General features: G+C 34.5%; 1 protein-coding gene and 1 pseudogene across 1 annotated transcript; both read right to left on the reverse strand.

Annotated features, from left to right (window-relative positions):
* Positions 1–2177: 2177 nt before the first annotated feature.
* On the reverse strand, positions 2178–6690 carry LOC131525811 (uncharacterized; annotated as a pseudogene).
* A 4958-nt stretch (positions 6691–11648) lies between these two features.
* LOC131525807 (uncharacterized) lies at positions 11649–14207 on the reverse strand. Its single transcript, XM_058753765.1, has 13 exons — positions 14103–14207; positions 13924–14015; positions 13580–13693; positions 13435–13482; positions 13277–13360; positions 13129–13194; positions 12900–12988; positions 12442–12502; positions 12291–12342; positions 12168–12203; positions 12026–12087; positions 11776–11834; positions 11649–11688 (listed from the first exon to the last, which is right to left on the reverse strand). The coding sequence occupies exons 1-10, from the start codon at positions 14185–14187 to the stop codon at positions 12178–12180; spliced, it is 717 nt and encodes a 238-aa protein (XP_058609748.1). The 5' UTR covers positions 14188–14207; the 3' UTR covers positions 11649–11688; positions 11776–11834; positions 12026–12087; positions 12168–12177.
* Between the last annotated feature and the right edge of the window lie 283 nt (positions 14208–14490).

Below are 14490 nucleotides of genomic sequence, written 5' to 3' on the forward strand. Positions count from 1 at the left end.
TTAAAATCTGCCCCAGCCACTGCTACTTTATTACAAGTGTATCCTACTGATCCAGGGACAGTAATTTAAAAGAATAATCATTTAAAATGTATTTAAAAACAATATAATAATGTTGTGTAGTCTATAATGCTATAGACAGACACTCAAAAAAATGATTTGGTCTAAATTGACATTTTATGTAATTCAATTGCATAACAATTTTCCATCCATTTAGATTACATAGTTTTAACATAAACAAATCAATAAACTTAATATGATTCATATCCATCAGTCATACGTGAATGAAACAGGTAAGATTTATGTAATAATTCACAGCAAAGTCCCCACACTGCTCAGTGTTCATGTGTTTCCACACTACAGAGTGTTCAAGTAGAATTGAAGCAGTGCTGGAGTTAAGAAGATAATTATGTGATGATTGATCATTAATGATGAACAGCTGCTGTTATCAAGAAGAATCACCGAAGGAAAGAGAAACACGAGAACTACAACTGACTTCAGCCACAGCTGAAGATGAAATCAACTGAAATAAAGAAGACATTAAATCTCTCAAGATCTGATTAAACAGCTTCACAAACAACATCAGATTGACCAGATTGACTTTATTTCTGTCAGACTTCTAGAAGCTCTTATTGAGAATTAACAGAGGTTTAGATGCTTTATTGTTTTGTTTGAAATCACCATCAAAGGGACCAGTGTTTCCTTTTGTTGGGCTCTTGACCCTCGACATTTTGGTGTTAATATTACACTGATTGCTTTAACTGTGTGTTCATATAAAACACGCTTAGCTTAACCAGCAAAGCTAAGAAAAAAAAAAAAAAAAAGAGTTTTCACATTTTAAGTCCAACATCTGATTGTATGGATGTAGTACTACTTTAGATTTTTTATATAGCTTCAGATCTAGTAGTCTTGTAAAATCAGATCATTTAAATAATTTACAAATCACTTTGTGCACAAAAAGTTTTCATCTGTAACAATGCAAAGACCACAGACATCAAGAATCAGCGTATGAATCTCAACAATGGTGACAGTCAACAAAATGCTTCATGTTGCAATGCATGCTGGGTACCAGCATAGTGCAAGACTCTCCCATGTATCCCAGCATGCATTGCAGCATGAATAAACAACACATCTGAATTGTCTGATTATTTTCTTTTTTTTCTTACTATTTTATTTTACGTATGCTGTTATAGTTGTGACTTTTAGTAGCTTGTTTTGTGATGTTCAGAGTTTCATCTGAATATTTTCTTGACTGTCACCATACTTTGTTGAAATTCATATACTGATTCTTGATGTCTGTGGTCTTTGTATTGCTACAGATGAAAACTTTATGTGCACAAAGTGATTTGTAAATTACTCAAATTATCTGATATTTACAACACTACAGGATATGAAGCTATGAAAAAATCTAAAACAGTATAATGTCTATATAATCAGAAATTGGACTTGGAACGAGGTCAGTGAATCATCTACCCACAACTCTTTTGCACTTAGCTTCGCTGGTTAAGCTAAGTGTGTTTTAAATGATCACACAATTAAAGCAACCAGTGTAATATTAACACCAAAATGTCAAGGGTCAAAAGCTCAACAAAAGGAAACACTGGTCTCTTTGATGGTGATTTCAAACAAAACAATAAAGCATCTAAACCTCTGTTAATTCTCAATAAGAGCTTCTCTAGAAGTCTGACAGAAATAAAGTCAATCTGGTCAATCTGATGCTTTTTGTGAAGCTGTTTAATCAGATTTTGAGAGATTTAATGTTTTCTTTTATTTCAGTTGATTTCATCTTCAGCTGTGGCTGAAGTCAGTTGTAGTTCTTGCGTTTATCTTTTCTTCGGTGATTCTTCTTGATAACAGCAGCTGTTCATCATTAATGATCAATCATCACATAATTATCTGCTTAAATCCTGCACTGCTTCAATTCTACTTGAACACTCTGTAGTGTGGAAACACATGAACACTGAGCAGTGTGGGGACTTTGCTGTGAATTATTACATAAATCTTACCTGTTTCATTCACTTATGACTGATGCATATGACTCACATTAAGTATATTGATTTGTTTATGTTAAAACTATGTAATCTAAATGGATGGAAAATTGTTATGCAATTGAATTACATAAAATGTCAATTTAGACCGAATAATTTTTTTGAGTGCAGCCAGTTTTACTCACTGAAAGATTTATTCGTCATAAAATAATTACTTCATAATTGTATTAGAGTGATACACACATGCAATACAGCTAATGTAGAGTCGTGCATTAATGTGGTGACAGCTATTATGGGAGTGGCTTGATGGAGCGAGGGGGTGCAGATAACATGATCTTGACCCTTAAGAAACTTTAATTAATGCTGTCACATAACAAATATGAATTGCTAATTACTACATTGAAATAAAAATATAAAGCCTGTACAAATACTAGAAGTCGTGAATATAAATAATTGGGAATCAATTAAAATAAAACAAAACATCTGTTGCTTTGACACTACTGCATACTTTTCAAAAAGATCTTTGCAATTACTTTCCAGTCTATACAATAAATGAATTGCCAAATAAAGGTCCTTACTATATTTTTAAATGCGATTTCTATGTCTTGCTGTAAGTTACGATAAAAACAACAACAAATCAACATACAGTTTGTGCAACCCTAAAATAAAAATTTGATAAAAAATTAACAAATGAAGATCTTCAAATGAAGAGTGAAAAAAAATGAAAATAAAAATAAACATTTGTTGTGAAATAAAATGTGATACAAATGTGCTGCTTGCTTGGTGACCTTCAGTCAGACAGTTGCTCTAGAAGTCCCTCCAGCTCTTCAATCTCTTTGGAGACATCTAGAAAAGACATAAGATGTTATACTATAGGCAGTGATTGACATTAAAGTCAATATTTAACCTCTTAAAACACTTTTTGTTGTCTTGTTTCTGTGGTGTAGTAGGATGCTATTTTCTCTCACCCATTGATTTGCTTTTGCTGGTTTGTGACAGTGAGAGATCCATTGTTCTCTTTAGTCCTGATTGAAGATTAGTCGTTATGTGGAGCTGCACAAAGAACAAGAGATTCAGTTTAGTCATTGTAATCTAAATCTGAATACATGCTTGTCCTAATGAATGTGAGATCAGTACCTTTAAGTCATTACACTTCTTAAGCATTTCCATTTTTGCTTTGTTAAACATGTCTTCTTTTTTCTCATCAACCGTGTTTTGTAACAGATCTTGCATTCTCTTCAAGCATCCTTGTCCTTTCAAAGCTGCAGCATCTAAAATAAACAGCACTCTGTATTCATTCATTTTCTTTCTCATGGAGACAAATAAGAACAAGAAAATAAATTCTTGGATGTGTTTCATGAAATGCATTTTTGAATGGATTTTTGGATTATCCACTAAATGAAAAGTACAATTTACATGAAAATAGTTTGTGATTAATTGTAACTTTAATTCTAGCTTACCTTTGTAGCAAGAACCCATTTCACTCACAATGGTTTTTTGGATTGATGAGTAGATTTCCTTCTTCATGTCAACAACGTCTCTTTTGAGCGATGCATTCAGTTTGGTTTCCTGTTAGAAGGGGGAAAAACAAACAAAAAGACAGCAAGTAAGTAAATAAATAAATAAATAAATAAATAAACATTGAGTGACTGAAACCGCTTATTTGCATAATTCAGCACTTACGGCTTAATAAAACCAGCCTATTTAATTGTAATAGAGGATTCTCGGACAACTGAACTCACCTCGGCCTTAATGAAGTAGTGAATGTAATGAATTATGGGAGATCTGGGGCTAGCAGAGCCACTCTGGATGATAGTGAATTTATCAATCTGTTCCTGCACTGACTTCCCTGTTTTTCCACTCACTCTAGAGCCAAAAGAAAACCAATTGTGGTTTATTTTTACTGGATGATACAGATTATAGATGTAATATGATACAAAAATTACAGGAAGGAAATTGTGTTTGGATTGGCCAAATTCCCAAACACACAGTTTGCTTTATAAATGTGAACGTCTGCAGCTGTAACAAGTGAACCAAAATTCTGGACCAAAAGGAGTTCAAGAGATATAATAATGTCTTTTTACTGTAGAGCAGAGATGCTCAAGCAGGGCTTATGAGACAAAGTTGTCCCGTGATGACCTTTGATATGACTCTATGCCATTTAACAAGAGGAGGGAAATAATAGGGGGAAAAAACATGTAATTGAAGCACATCTTCATTTCTAATTTTGTTTTGCTTTTAGTTTTGCATTGAGATGTTAAAAAAGAAGAGAAATGGAATGATAAAACAGAACTTACGGAAAAACCTGACGGAAATCATCATCAATGCATTGATGCAGGTGTTTGGTCAATGTTTTGTTCAGGTCTAGAATTTTTCCTTGTTTTTTGGACAGTGGCATCCACCCTTTCTGCACAAAGCTTCAAGGCTATTATAGGCTATCTGTTAATTAATATTCAGAGTGACACAAAAAAGTTGTTAAAAGGGCAAAAGAAAAAAAGACTGATTATTTACAACATTTCAGTCACACTCACCGGCGTTATAAATGCCTTTGTGGAATCAACACATGATTTAATTGATTTTTCTACTCCCTCTGATAAACGCTGCTCAAAATCTTTATAAACACTGTCAAAATAGTCATCAAATTCTCTTAATGCACTTTTTAGATTGCTTCCAAGTTCCTTGCGGATGCTGTTTTTCATTTCAGCCTAAAAGACATCCATACAACAGCAGTGAATAATAATATATAATATATATATAGGCAACATTCTGAAAACATCTGCATGTAAAATGTGTGTAATTTTGATGTATACTGCTTTCTTGTCTTTATCCAGCTGGACACTTTGGATCAGAGACATAACTCCCTTTGCTTCATTGATATATTCTCTGGTCAGTTGTCGATTGATGCTCTTGTTAAGGTTCCTCAGATCATCCTGCAACTTTGGGATTTCTATAGAAGTGGGAGATTTGGATTCATCTGGTCAGTGCTTTGTTTGGCTAATAACAATTTTAAACTGAGTGATTTACAATGTTTCAAGGAATTACTGAACAGACTTTTACTTCATGTATGGATTTTTGTGTCCTAATGATGTACTGTAGTGTAGTACCAAGGAGAGTTTACCTGTTTCAGTAGATTCCAGATTTAAGCTGGTGTCGAAGAATGCTTTAGAACTTACACTAAATACTTGAAGAAAAGTATTGTCAGTGCTGAATCTTTTCTAAAAAAAAAAGAAAGAAAAGGAAAAAGTAATAAAATAAGAAATATATACATATAATTCAAATTTACTAAAAACTATGGTAACAATAAATACCTTGATTTCAGAATTTTCAAACTTTTCTTTCACACTTTTCTTGGCACATTCGTTTCTTAGACTTACGCACATTTTTTTCTTTTCCTGAAGAATGATTAAAAACAATGTGAACATGATTATAAGGTCATGAAATCAGTTTCAATGGTTAAATGTGTGTACTTTTTTAATTTTCTTGATTTATAAAAAATATATTTTTAGATAATATTTTATATAAAATATTATTATAAATAATTTAATTTTATATGCCTTCTTTTTGTAATACATTTTAATTTCTAATGATTTTTCAGAAATTTGGGACATTTTGTAAAATGCAACAAAAACAAGAATTTTTTATTTGTTAATTCTCTACCTTTTCTTCCAAGTTTTGAATTCCAGTAAGCCGTTTAGCTCTAAACAGATAAATTAAATAGATTTGAAAGATGTACAAGATTAACAACAACTTAAAATCTCCAAAGGCATGTCAACAATTCTGATGTAAAAAAACAAACAAACAAACAAAAAAAAACTACTAGGCACATAGAGCGCACCTCAATGATATATGCACAGATTGGAACTTTTAATATGATATTTAAAATAAGATATTCAAAATGCAATACTACTTACTTTCACTTAGTGAAAAATAAATTCTAATTCTAACCTCATAAAGGCTACTGGATCAATCTCATCAGTCTTTGTACAGATGAAGTTGATGCTTTTACATTCTCCTCCTGGTCCCATTAATTCTTCAACTAATTAGTGTCCTAAAAAACGTACATCACTTTTTGAGATTTTTTTAGTTTTCTTATTGCTGGACAAAAGGTTTTTAATCTCAGCATATTTGTCATCATTCTGGAGCTCTTCTAATGTTTTCTTGCCTGCATCAGCTCCATACAGCGCAGTGATCTTTTCTTCAGCAATTTCAAAGTCCTCATTCCTCTCCGCATTTTCATCTGATACAATTGTATGAAGTTTATTGAGCTGTTCCTCCCACTCCTGCAGAAGTACAAATAGAAAATAAGGCTTTATTTCTTTCCTCAAGTCTGATTTATTTACATATTTATTAAAAACTCTTGTTAAAGTAATGGTAAGATTAATATAAATGAGGAAACCTCTTTAGAGAAGAGTTCGATCTCTGCTGTGTAGTTGGAGTCAGTCAGATTGGCTTCCACCTGAGTAAGAACAGCTGTACAGGCACCAAAACAACCAGACGGCAGTAGATTCCTTTTTCCCAAGATTGCACTTAATAGGTAGCTCTTTCCTTCTCCAGATTTTCCAAAAATCCCTATGGTTTCCTTCTTTCTGTTAACAGTATTCATTTTATTTATCTTTGAAATGATGTCTTTGTGCATAATGATTGTGTGGACTAAGTTATCGGTGACTCTTGTCATGATTTGCTTTGCCTTCGATATGATCTTCGCATCTGTGCACAATGAAGAAGGCAATCACAATGAGGATTATTGATTCAATAAAAGCATTATATGAATTATATTAGGCCTGTATATAACTTTACAAAACTGTATATGTAATGATGTATTCCGTATGTAACACCTTTTGCCTAAAGATCATGTTCTTTTAGCCCCTGCTGGTATAACTATACCAAAATGTGAGCAAAAGGCATCTTTCCAAAATAATTAAATAAAGAAAATGTCTGATATGACCACTTTACATTTGTTGTACTGTAGCTACATTGTGAATACATTAGACGTTCTAGGCTAAGGGGATTATTTATTTACTCTATAGTGCCAGATTAAGAGTGGGCAGAATGTACTTGCCTGTTGTCAGTGGTGGCTCTGAGTCAGATGATTCATGATCAGGCTTTCTTTTAGCACCTATCAGAAAATTATATATATATATATTTTCCCCTTCAGTTACAAACTTTAAAGCAAACACATTATTTCAGAAAATGGTATACCTGAAGAAAGCCTGATATGACCGCATACATTTTTTGTACTGTAGCTACATTGTGAATACATTATATAGATGTTCTAAGGTGATTATTTATTTACACTATAGTGCCAGATTAAGGGTGGGCAGAATGTACTTGCCTGTTGTCAGTGGTGGCTCTGAGTCAGATGATTCATGATCAGGCTTTCTTTTAGTACCTATCAGAAAATTAAGTTTATTTTTTTTCCTTCAGTTACAAACTTTAAAGCAAACACATTATTTCAGAAAATGGTATACCTTGGTTAGCCATTGTGGGATGGTTGGTAAGTTCTAGAGGCCAAAACAAAACAAAACAAAACAAAAGTCAAGCAGGTATCTGTATTAATTTCAGCATTTGTAGCAGAGGGCGATCCTCACAGAATGGCAGCGGTGCCCCAGCATGCAATGCGGTGTGACGTAGCTTCACATTCTCTATTTATTTTTGCAATACATTTAATCAGTTGTAGATAATAATATTAATAATATTATTAAAGGGGTCATATGATGCTATTTCAAAGATCATTATTTTGTGTATTTGGTGTAACAGAATATGTTGACATGCTTTAATATTCAAAAAACACATTATTTTTCAAATACATTATTGTAGTTCCTCTATGCCTCGCCTCTCTCAAACACGTCGTTTTCTACAAAGCCCCTCCTTCCGACAAGCACAGTCTGCTCTGATTGGCCAACTGACCCAGTGCATTGTGATTGGCCGAAATGTAATGCACCTTACAATAATCGCGAGCTTCAGCTTTCAAAGTAAATATAAAGTATTTTAGTTCTACCATCAGTTCAAATCCGGAAGGAGAACAGAGTCGCGTGACAGACACAGTGATGATGCTCACAGGTGCATCTCAATAAATTAGAATGTAGTGGAAAAGTTCATTTATTCCAGTAATTCAACTCAAATTGTGAAACTCGTGTATAAAATAAATTCAATGCACACAGACTGAAGTAGTTTAAGTCTTTGGTTCTTTTAATTGGTTCTTAACTCTTTTAAAGTGATGATTTAGTCTCATATTTAACAAAAACCCACCAATTCACTATCTCAACAAATTAGAATACTTCATAAGACCAATAAAAAAAACATTTTTAGTGAAGTGTTGGCCTTCTGGAAAGTATGTTCATTTACTGTATATGTACTCAGTACCTGGTAGGGACTCCTTTTGCTTTAATTACTGCCTCAATTCGGCGTGGCATGAAGGTGATCAGTTTGTGGCACTGCTGAGGTGGTATGGAAGCCCAGGTTGCTTTGATAGCGGCCTTCAGGTCATCTGCATTGTTGGGTCTGGTGTCTCATCTTCCTCTTGACAATACCCCATAGATTCTCTATGGAGTCCAGGTCAGGCGAGTTTGCTGGCCAATCAAGCACACCAACACCATGGTTATTTAACCAACTTTTGGTACCTTTGGCAGTGTGGTTAGGTGCCAAATCCTGGTGGAAAATCAGCATCTCCATAAAGCTTGTCAGCAGAAGGAAGCATGAAATGCTCTAAAACTTCCTGGTAGATGGCTGCGTTGACTGTGGACTTCAGAAAACACAGTGGACCAACACCAGCAGATGACATGGCAGCCCAAATCATCACAGACTGTGGAAACTTCACACTGGACTTCAAGCAACATGGATTCTGTGCCTCTCCACTCTTCCTGCAGACTCTGGGACCTTGATTTCCAAATGAAATGCTAAATTTACTTTCATCTGAAAAGAGGACTTTGGACCACTGAGCAACAGTCCAGTTCTTTTTCTCCACAGCCCAGGTAAGATGCTTCTGACGTTGTCTCTGGTTCAGAAGTGGCTTGGTAGCCCTTTTCCTGAAGACGTCTGAGCGTGGTGACTCTTGATGCACTGACTCCAGCTTCAGTTCTCTCCTTTTGAAGCTCTCACAAGTGTTTGAATCAGCTTTGCTTGACAGTATTCTCAAGCTTGCAGTCATCCCTGTTGCTTGTGCACCTTTTCCTACCCAAATTCTTCCTTACAGTCAACTTTGCATTTAATATGCTTTGATACAGCACTCTGTAAACAGCCACACCTTTCAGTAATGACCCTCTGTGACTTACCCTCTTTGTGGAGGGTGTCAATGATCGTCTTCTGGATCATTGCCAAGTCAGCAGTTTTCTCCATTATTGTGGTTTCAAAGAACAAGAGATACCCAGAATTTATACTGTAGGGATGGTCATTAATTGAAACTCAAATGTAAATATTCAAATATTTTGAGATACTGATTTTTGACTTTCATGAGCTGTAAACTCTAATCATCAAAATTAAAACAAAAAAACTTTTGAAATGTTTTACTTTGCATGCAATGAATCTAAAATATATGAGTTTCACTTTTTGAAATAATTTACAAGAAAAAATTAACTTTTCCACGACATTCCAATTCATTGAGATGCACCTGTATTTGCAGTACACAAGCCGCAATTAAGAAAGCTGACTCCACTGTGATGTGATGTGACCCTGTCTCTCTCTCTCTCTCTCTCTCACAGGCACGCACGCAAACACACACGATGCGCAAAACTCAGCATTTGAACAGTCAATAGAAAATACTTAAACTAATAACAAAACATACTTACAGTCGCTGATTCAGAAGCGCCAGATTGTCATAGCAAAGTCAGAATTACCTCCTCTCCTAGGTTCACGAAACTGTCATCCATAAAATGCGTTGCACAAATTCAAACATCTGAGTTGTGCTGTTCTGTTTTAAATAATCTTAATGATTCCTAAATGCATCTACTTTCAGAAGGCCAAATAAAGTGATTTTGCTTTCGTATAGAAACACACAGCATCTCCCTGACATGGCTGCATCAACACTACTGCGGTTACTGAAACCACTCCTCCTTTCTTCACATGAACATTTGGGCGGCATTACGCAAATAGTTCCACATCATGATGTAGTCATGTGGGGGCGTGTTTGAATGAGGCGTTTTAGGGGGGCGTGGCAGAGTCTTAACTTTTATAAAGAGTATCTCTTTGGTTTTGAGACTTTGCAACTTTAGGGATTGTATCTATGCACAATCAGCTTGTAACACTCCAAAGAGAAAGGAAAACTTGAAATCGCATCATATGACCCCTTTAATATTTAAAGCAACCCCACTGCATTTTAAGACAAACTTACACCACTGCCCAAAAGGCATTCCTAAAACAATTTGTTCTGAGTTCCTGTGGTGTGAACACCCAACTATTAAAAAAAAAAAAGTCAAAAAGCATCCCCTTTGTACAAACTACCATCCTCCTTTAGATTATTACTGTTGTTTTATTATGTAAAACTTATCATGCAAATGAAATATTAAAATTCTCTACACAAGATAATGCACAAACTAAATTATGGCAATTGATCAGACTCAATATTGTAATGAGCTGCTCACAAGCTCAAGCAAATTTTCATAATTTTACACGCAAAATGGTTCAAGCGCTACTTTTGACGTCTTGAGAGTCCAAAAGCATTCACTACATGATGAAGCCTACATTGCAATTAGAATGTCCCTATAATACAAGCAATGAAATAAAAAAATATTCCTGTATGACTTTTTAAAAAATATTTAATTAAGTAATATCACACAAGCAAGAGTGCCGGTGGTTTTTTACATACCGCCTTTAAAATGTTTTATTATTAAAACATTTAATATGACTATATATAAAGAAAGGGTATCAGAATAAAAGTAATAAACTATCAAAATACAGATACAATCAATTATCCCACATGAAGTGAAGCAAAGGCACACTGTGTTCTTTCATGCTGACATTCCCCACCACCAGCATATAAACTAAAAACTCCATGGATCAGAATATACAATGACATATATAAGCTTACCCTATCCTTCGTCTGTGTATGTGTGTCTCAGAAATCACAGGTGTCAGTTGTATCTTGAGACTGCAATCTAAAACGCTGTTTTCTTCCTCATGCTACTCGTCAAGATGTTATAAGTCATTATTTCTAACTGCATTAATACACTTCCTTTTTTTTTCAAACAGGATGTGGTACATATCTCAGCTTACTTGTGTGTGTTTGTGCAAAGTACAACTGCTTGCAATGCTTGGCAAAAAAAATATTGACTGTTTTTATTATATTATCAGTACAGTATTTACGTATTGTGGGTGTTATTAACACACTTTTGAGTACACATTTTTGTCCTTAGGATGCATGACATGCCTGAAAATAAACCGTAAACAACATATTACACTTCACTTCATTATAATTGTCTACCAATATCATTTCAGTTTCTCAGAAAATTCAAGTATCATGTTTATATTTTTCTAACCTCATGAAAACTGCAACACACCTTCACACTAAAGGTATTTAAAACTTGTGGAACTCTTTACTGAAACGTTATTTTAATATAATTAAATTCTAGCTTTACTCTAGTTCAGACACTAGGACTCAGTTTTTAAAAAAAAAAAAAAAAAAAGGCATGAATCGACATTAAAAAGGCAACAATTGAGTAATAACAAATACACGCCTCCTGTATGTTCAGGGGTTGGTCAACAGTTGCCACTATGAAGGGACAAATGAAGAACATCAGTAAATGACAGTCAACATTTACTATAAATAATAGAGCACCTCAAACTAAATAAATCATACCAGTTTTGTGTGGCTTGTCAGTCCGCCTTCTCTTTCTTTGCTGGATTTCCATGACCGATCTGGATAAATTTATGACATAAAAACACATTAATAATACAGTATATCAAGTTTCATTGCATGAAGATATGACAACTAAAAGTCACACTAACTGTAAAGGGATTTTGCCATCCTTGTCATTATTTTTTAGAAAAGGACTAATAACAATAAAAATAACAAAAAAAAAAAAAGAAAGAAAGAAAGAAACAAACACCTTGGTGGGAATTTCTTCAGCAAAAGGACAGACCACCATCTTCTTATACTTGGTATGTCTGACTGTAGTTGGAAAAAGCACAAGTTTATCAAAACAATTCTTAAACTTACAGAATGTTTTTTAATGAGCTTGGAAAACCCACCTCTGAAAAGTCAAATGTGCCCCCCAAGATGACATACTGCAACATGAATTATGTATTAATAACTGCACATGGGTTTAATTCTGACATGGCACCTGCAGAATCAATAGTAGCCATTGATCCTACCATTAGAATGAAAACTCCACAGCTGCAAGACTCTCTCTTGTCGAGGTATATCCTAGATATAAGTAAATTACATATATCATTTTTAACTAGTACCACTAAATTCCTAATTCATAAAAATTTTCAATCACATTTGGTGTCAAATGAAACATACCCCAAGGTCCTCAGAATAGAATTCTGTCCATGTCCCAGGACACAGGCTCTGAGCAATTTCTCTGTCAAAATAAATGAATGCCCCCCAGCCAAAAAAGAAAAAAAAAGAAAAAAACCCAACACATTAAGATATACACTACAAACAGCCAATCAAACAGGGTTTTTAAAAGATAACTACCCTGCAATACTACATATGATTACCAAGTAAATTTGAAATAGAACAGAAAATAATAAAGGCAGAGTTTAACAGGAACTGTCCCGCCTTTATTTTTCCCATGGATTTCTTGTTAATGCAGGGATGCACAAAATTAATTAATATATGACCCTAAAATTAAAGTGTGTTGCAAGTAAAGTGTTTCTTAAATTGTATGCAATGAGAAAAAAGCCAATGGGAAAAAAAAAAGAAAAGAAAGAACTGAACATAGAACAAGAGAACACAAAATTCTGTAACAGGCAAACCTGTATATGGCAATGTAAGTGCCATCTCCAAAACCTGGAGTTTGCAGGGAATTGAGAAAATACAATTCACGCAATTTTGGCTTCATGATCTGAAAAAATGTTTTCACCCTGTGTTAGTTGTTAGGAAACGCATAATATCAAGGAAATAATCAGAAATATGCCGCTGATTTCAGTTTGCACAACAATTGGTATTGTATGTTTATGTATCGCAACATTAAAGCAGACTCACACACAGCATCCAATGCCCTGGTACCCAAGATGGGAAGACCACAGCATCCTTGCTCATAATTTCAGGCTACATGTATATAAAAAAAAATATTTTATAGTATATAGTATGTTTAATGTTTAAAGACATTACAAATGTCAGTGATCCTTACAGGTAAGTGGTCCATGGGATGTGCACAAATTGGTGGCAACCATGTCACTATGGCATGGCTGTCAACTGGATAGATGTCCACATTCTGGCCGCAAAAAGAAAATTGTTATAAATTGAACAAAATGAATTTATTTATGTTCTCAAACTTTGAGGTTAAACCTGGGAGAGTGCAATCTGTTGCAGCACACAGAAGCAGGAATTCAGCACCTGTGTGAAAAATATCAACATTTAGCTACTTTGAAATGGACATTATTTTATTTATTATGATTTTAAGTTTTGACTCATGTTTTTGTCTGTTTCTTACATTTCCTTCCACCTCGCAAAGGTTTGTCAGTGTTATTAAGTCTTTCTGTTTTATGACAATAGAGCCCACAAGTGCTACTTCATCATCAGCATTTGCAGAACGAACTTGAGCCATCTGTCAAGAGAACAGAAATGTTTTATTACTTACAAAACAGATTCTTAGTAGTCTTAGTCTTCTAAAAGACCTGGCGTTGCACACAGTGAATATTGTTGGCTCTATGACGAATCAGTTGTAAGTTGCTTAGGATATGACTGTCTGAATGCATAAATGAAAATGCAAAATCTAAAATTTAATCATAATAGAGGACTGCAGTTGTGCAATTAATAACTGTTTAGCTATATTACCAGTTTACGCTGTGATTGAGTCAGTGGCTTTCCCCAGCAAGCCTTGCTAGGTTTTATCAGATGTAGTCTGGTCATTTCAGGAGCCCTGTTCTCTTTATTTAAAAGACACATAAAAGACATAATGATTTGTAAATAGCAAATAAGAGATAAGGTTCAAAGTATACATGTAATAAACCTACCTACAACCAAACGTCCAAACAAATCAGTTTGGAGGTTTATAGTCGTTTTTGGATGCCCAAGGTCCTTTTGTATTTTTGACAGCATGGATCCATTTTTTTCTTTGTTTTGCATGTGCAAAATGTTTCTTACAAGAAACATGTGGGTGGTGGGAGACATCATATTCAAGAAATAGTTGTTCTTACGCATTCCAGCGAAAAGTTGTTCTGCAGCTTGTGTGTTCACTCTGCCAGCCAACTCTGGGACAATCTGAATCTTTTTAAGTGTGTCTCGCTTATCCTTACTGTTGGCCTCGTGGAACTTGTCAGATAGAGCATAGTGCTCGGAAGAACCAGTCACTGGATGGCAATTATCATCCTCATCCATCTTCTTCTCTTTTATCCAGGGTAG

This window comes from Onychostoma macrolepis, chromosome 19, assembly GCF_012432095.1.
Source record: "Onychostoma macrolepis isolate SWU-2019 chromosome 19, ASM1243209v1, whole genome shotgun sequence".
NCBI lineage: Eukaryota > Metazoa > Chordata > Actinopteri > Cypriniformes > Cyprinidae > Onychostoma > Onychostoma macrolepis.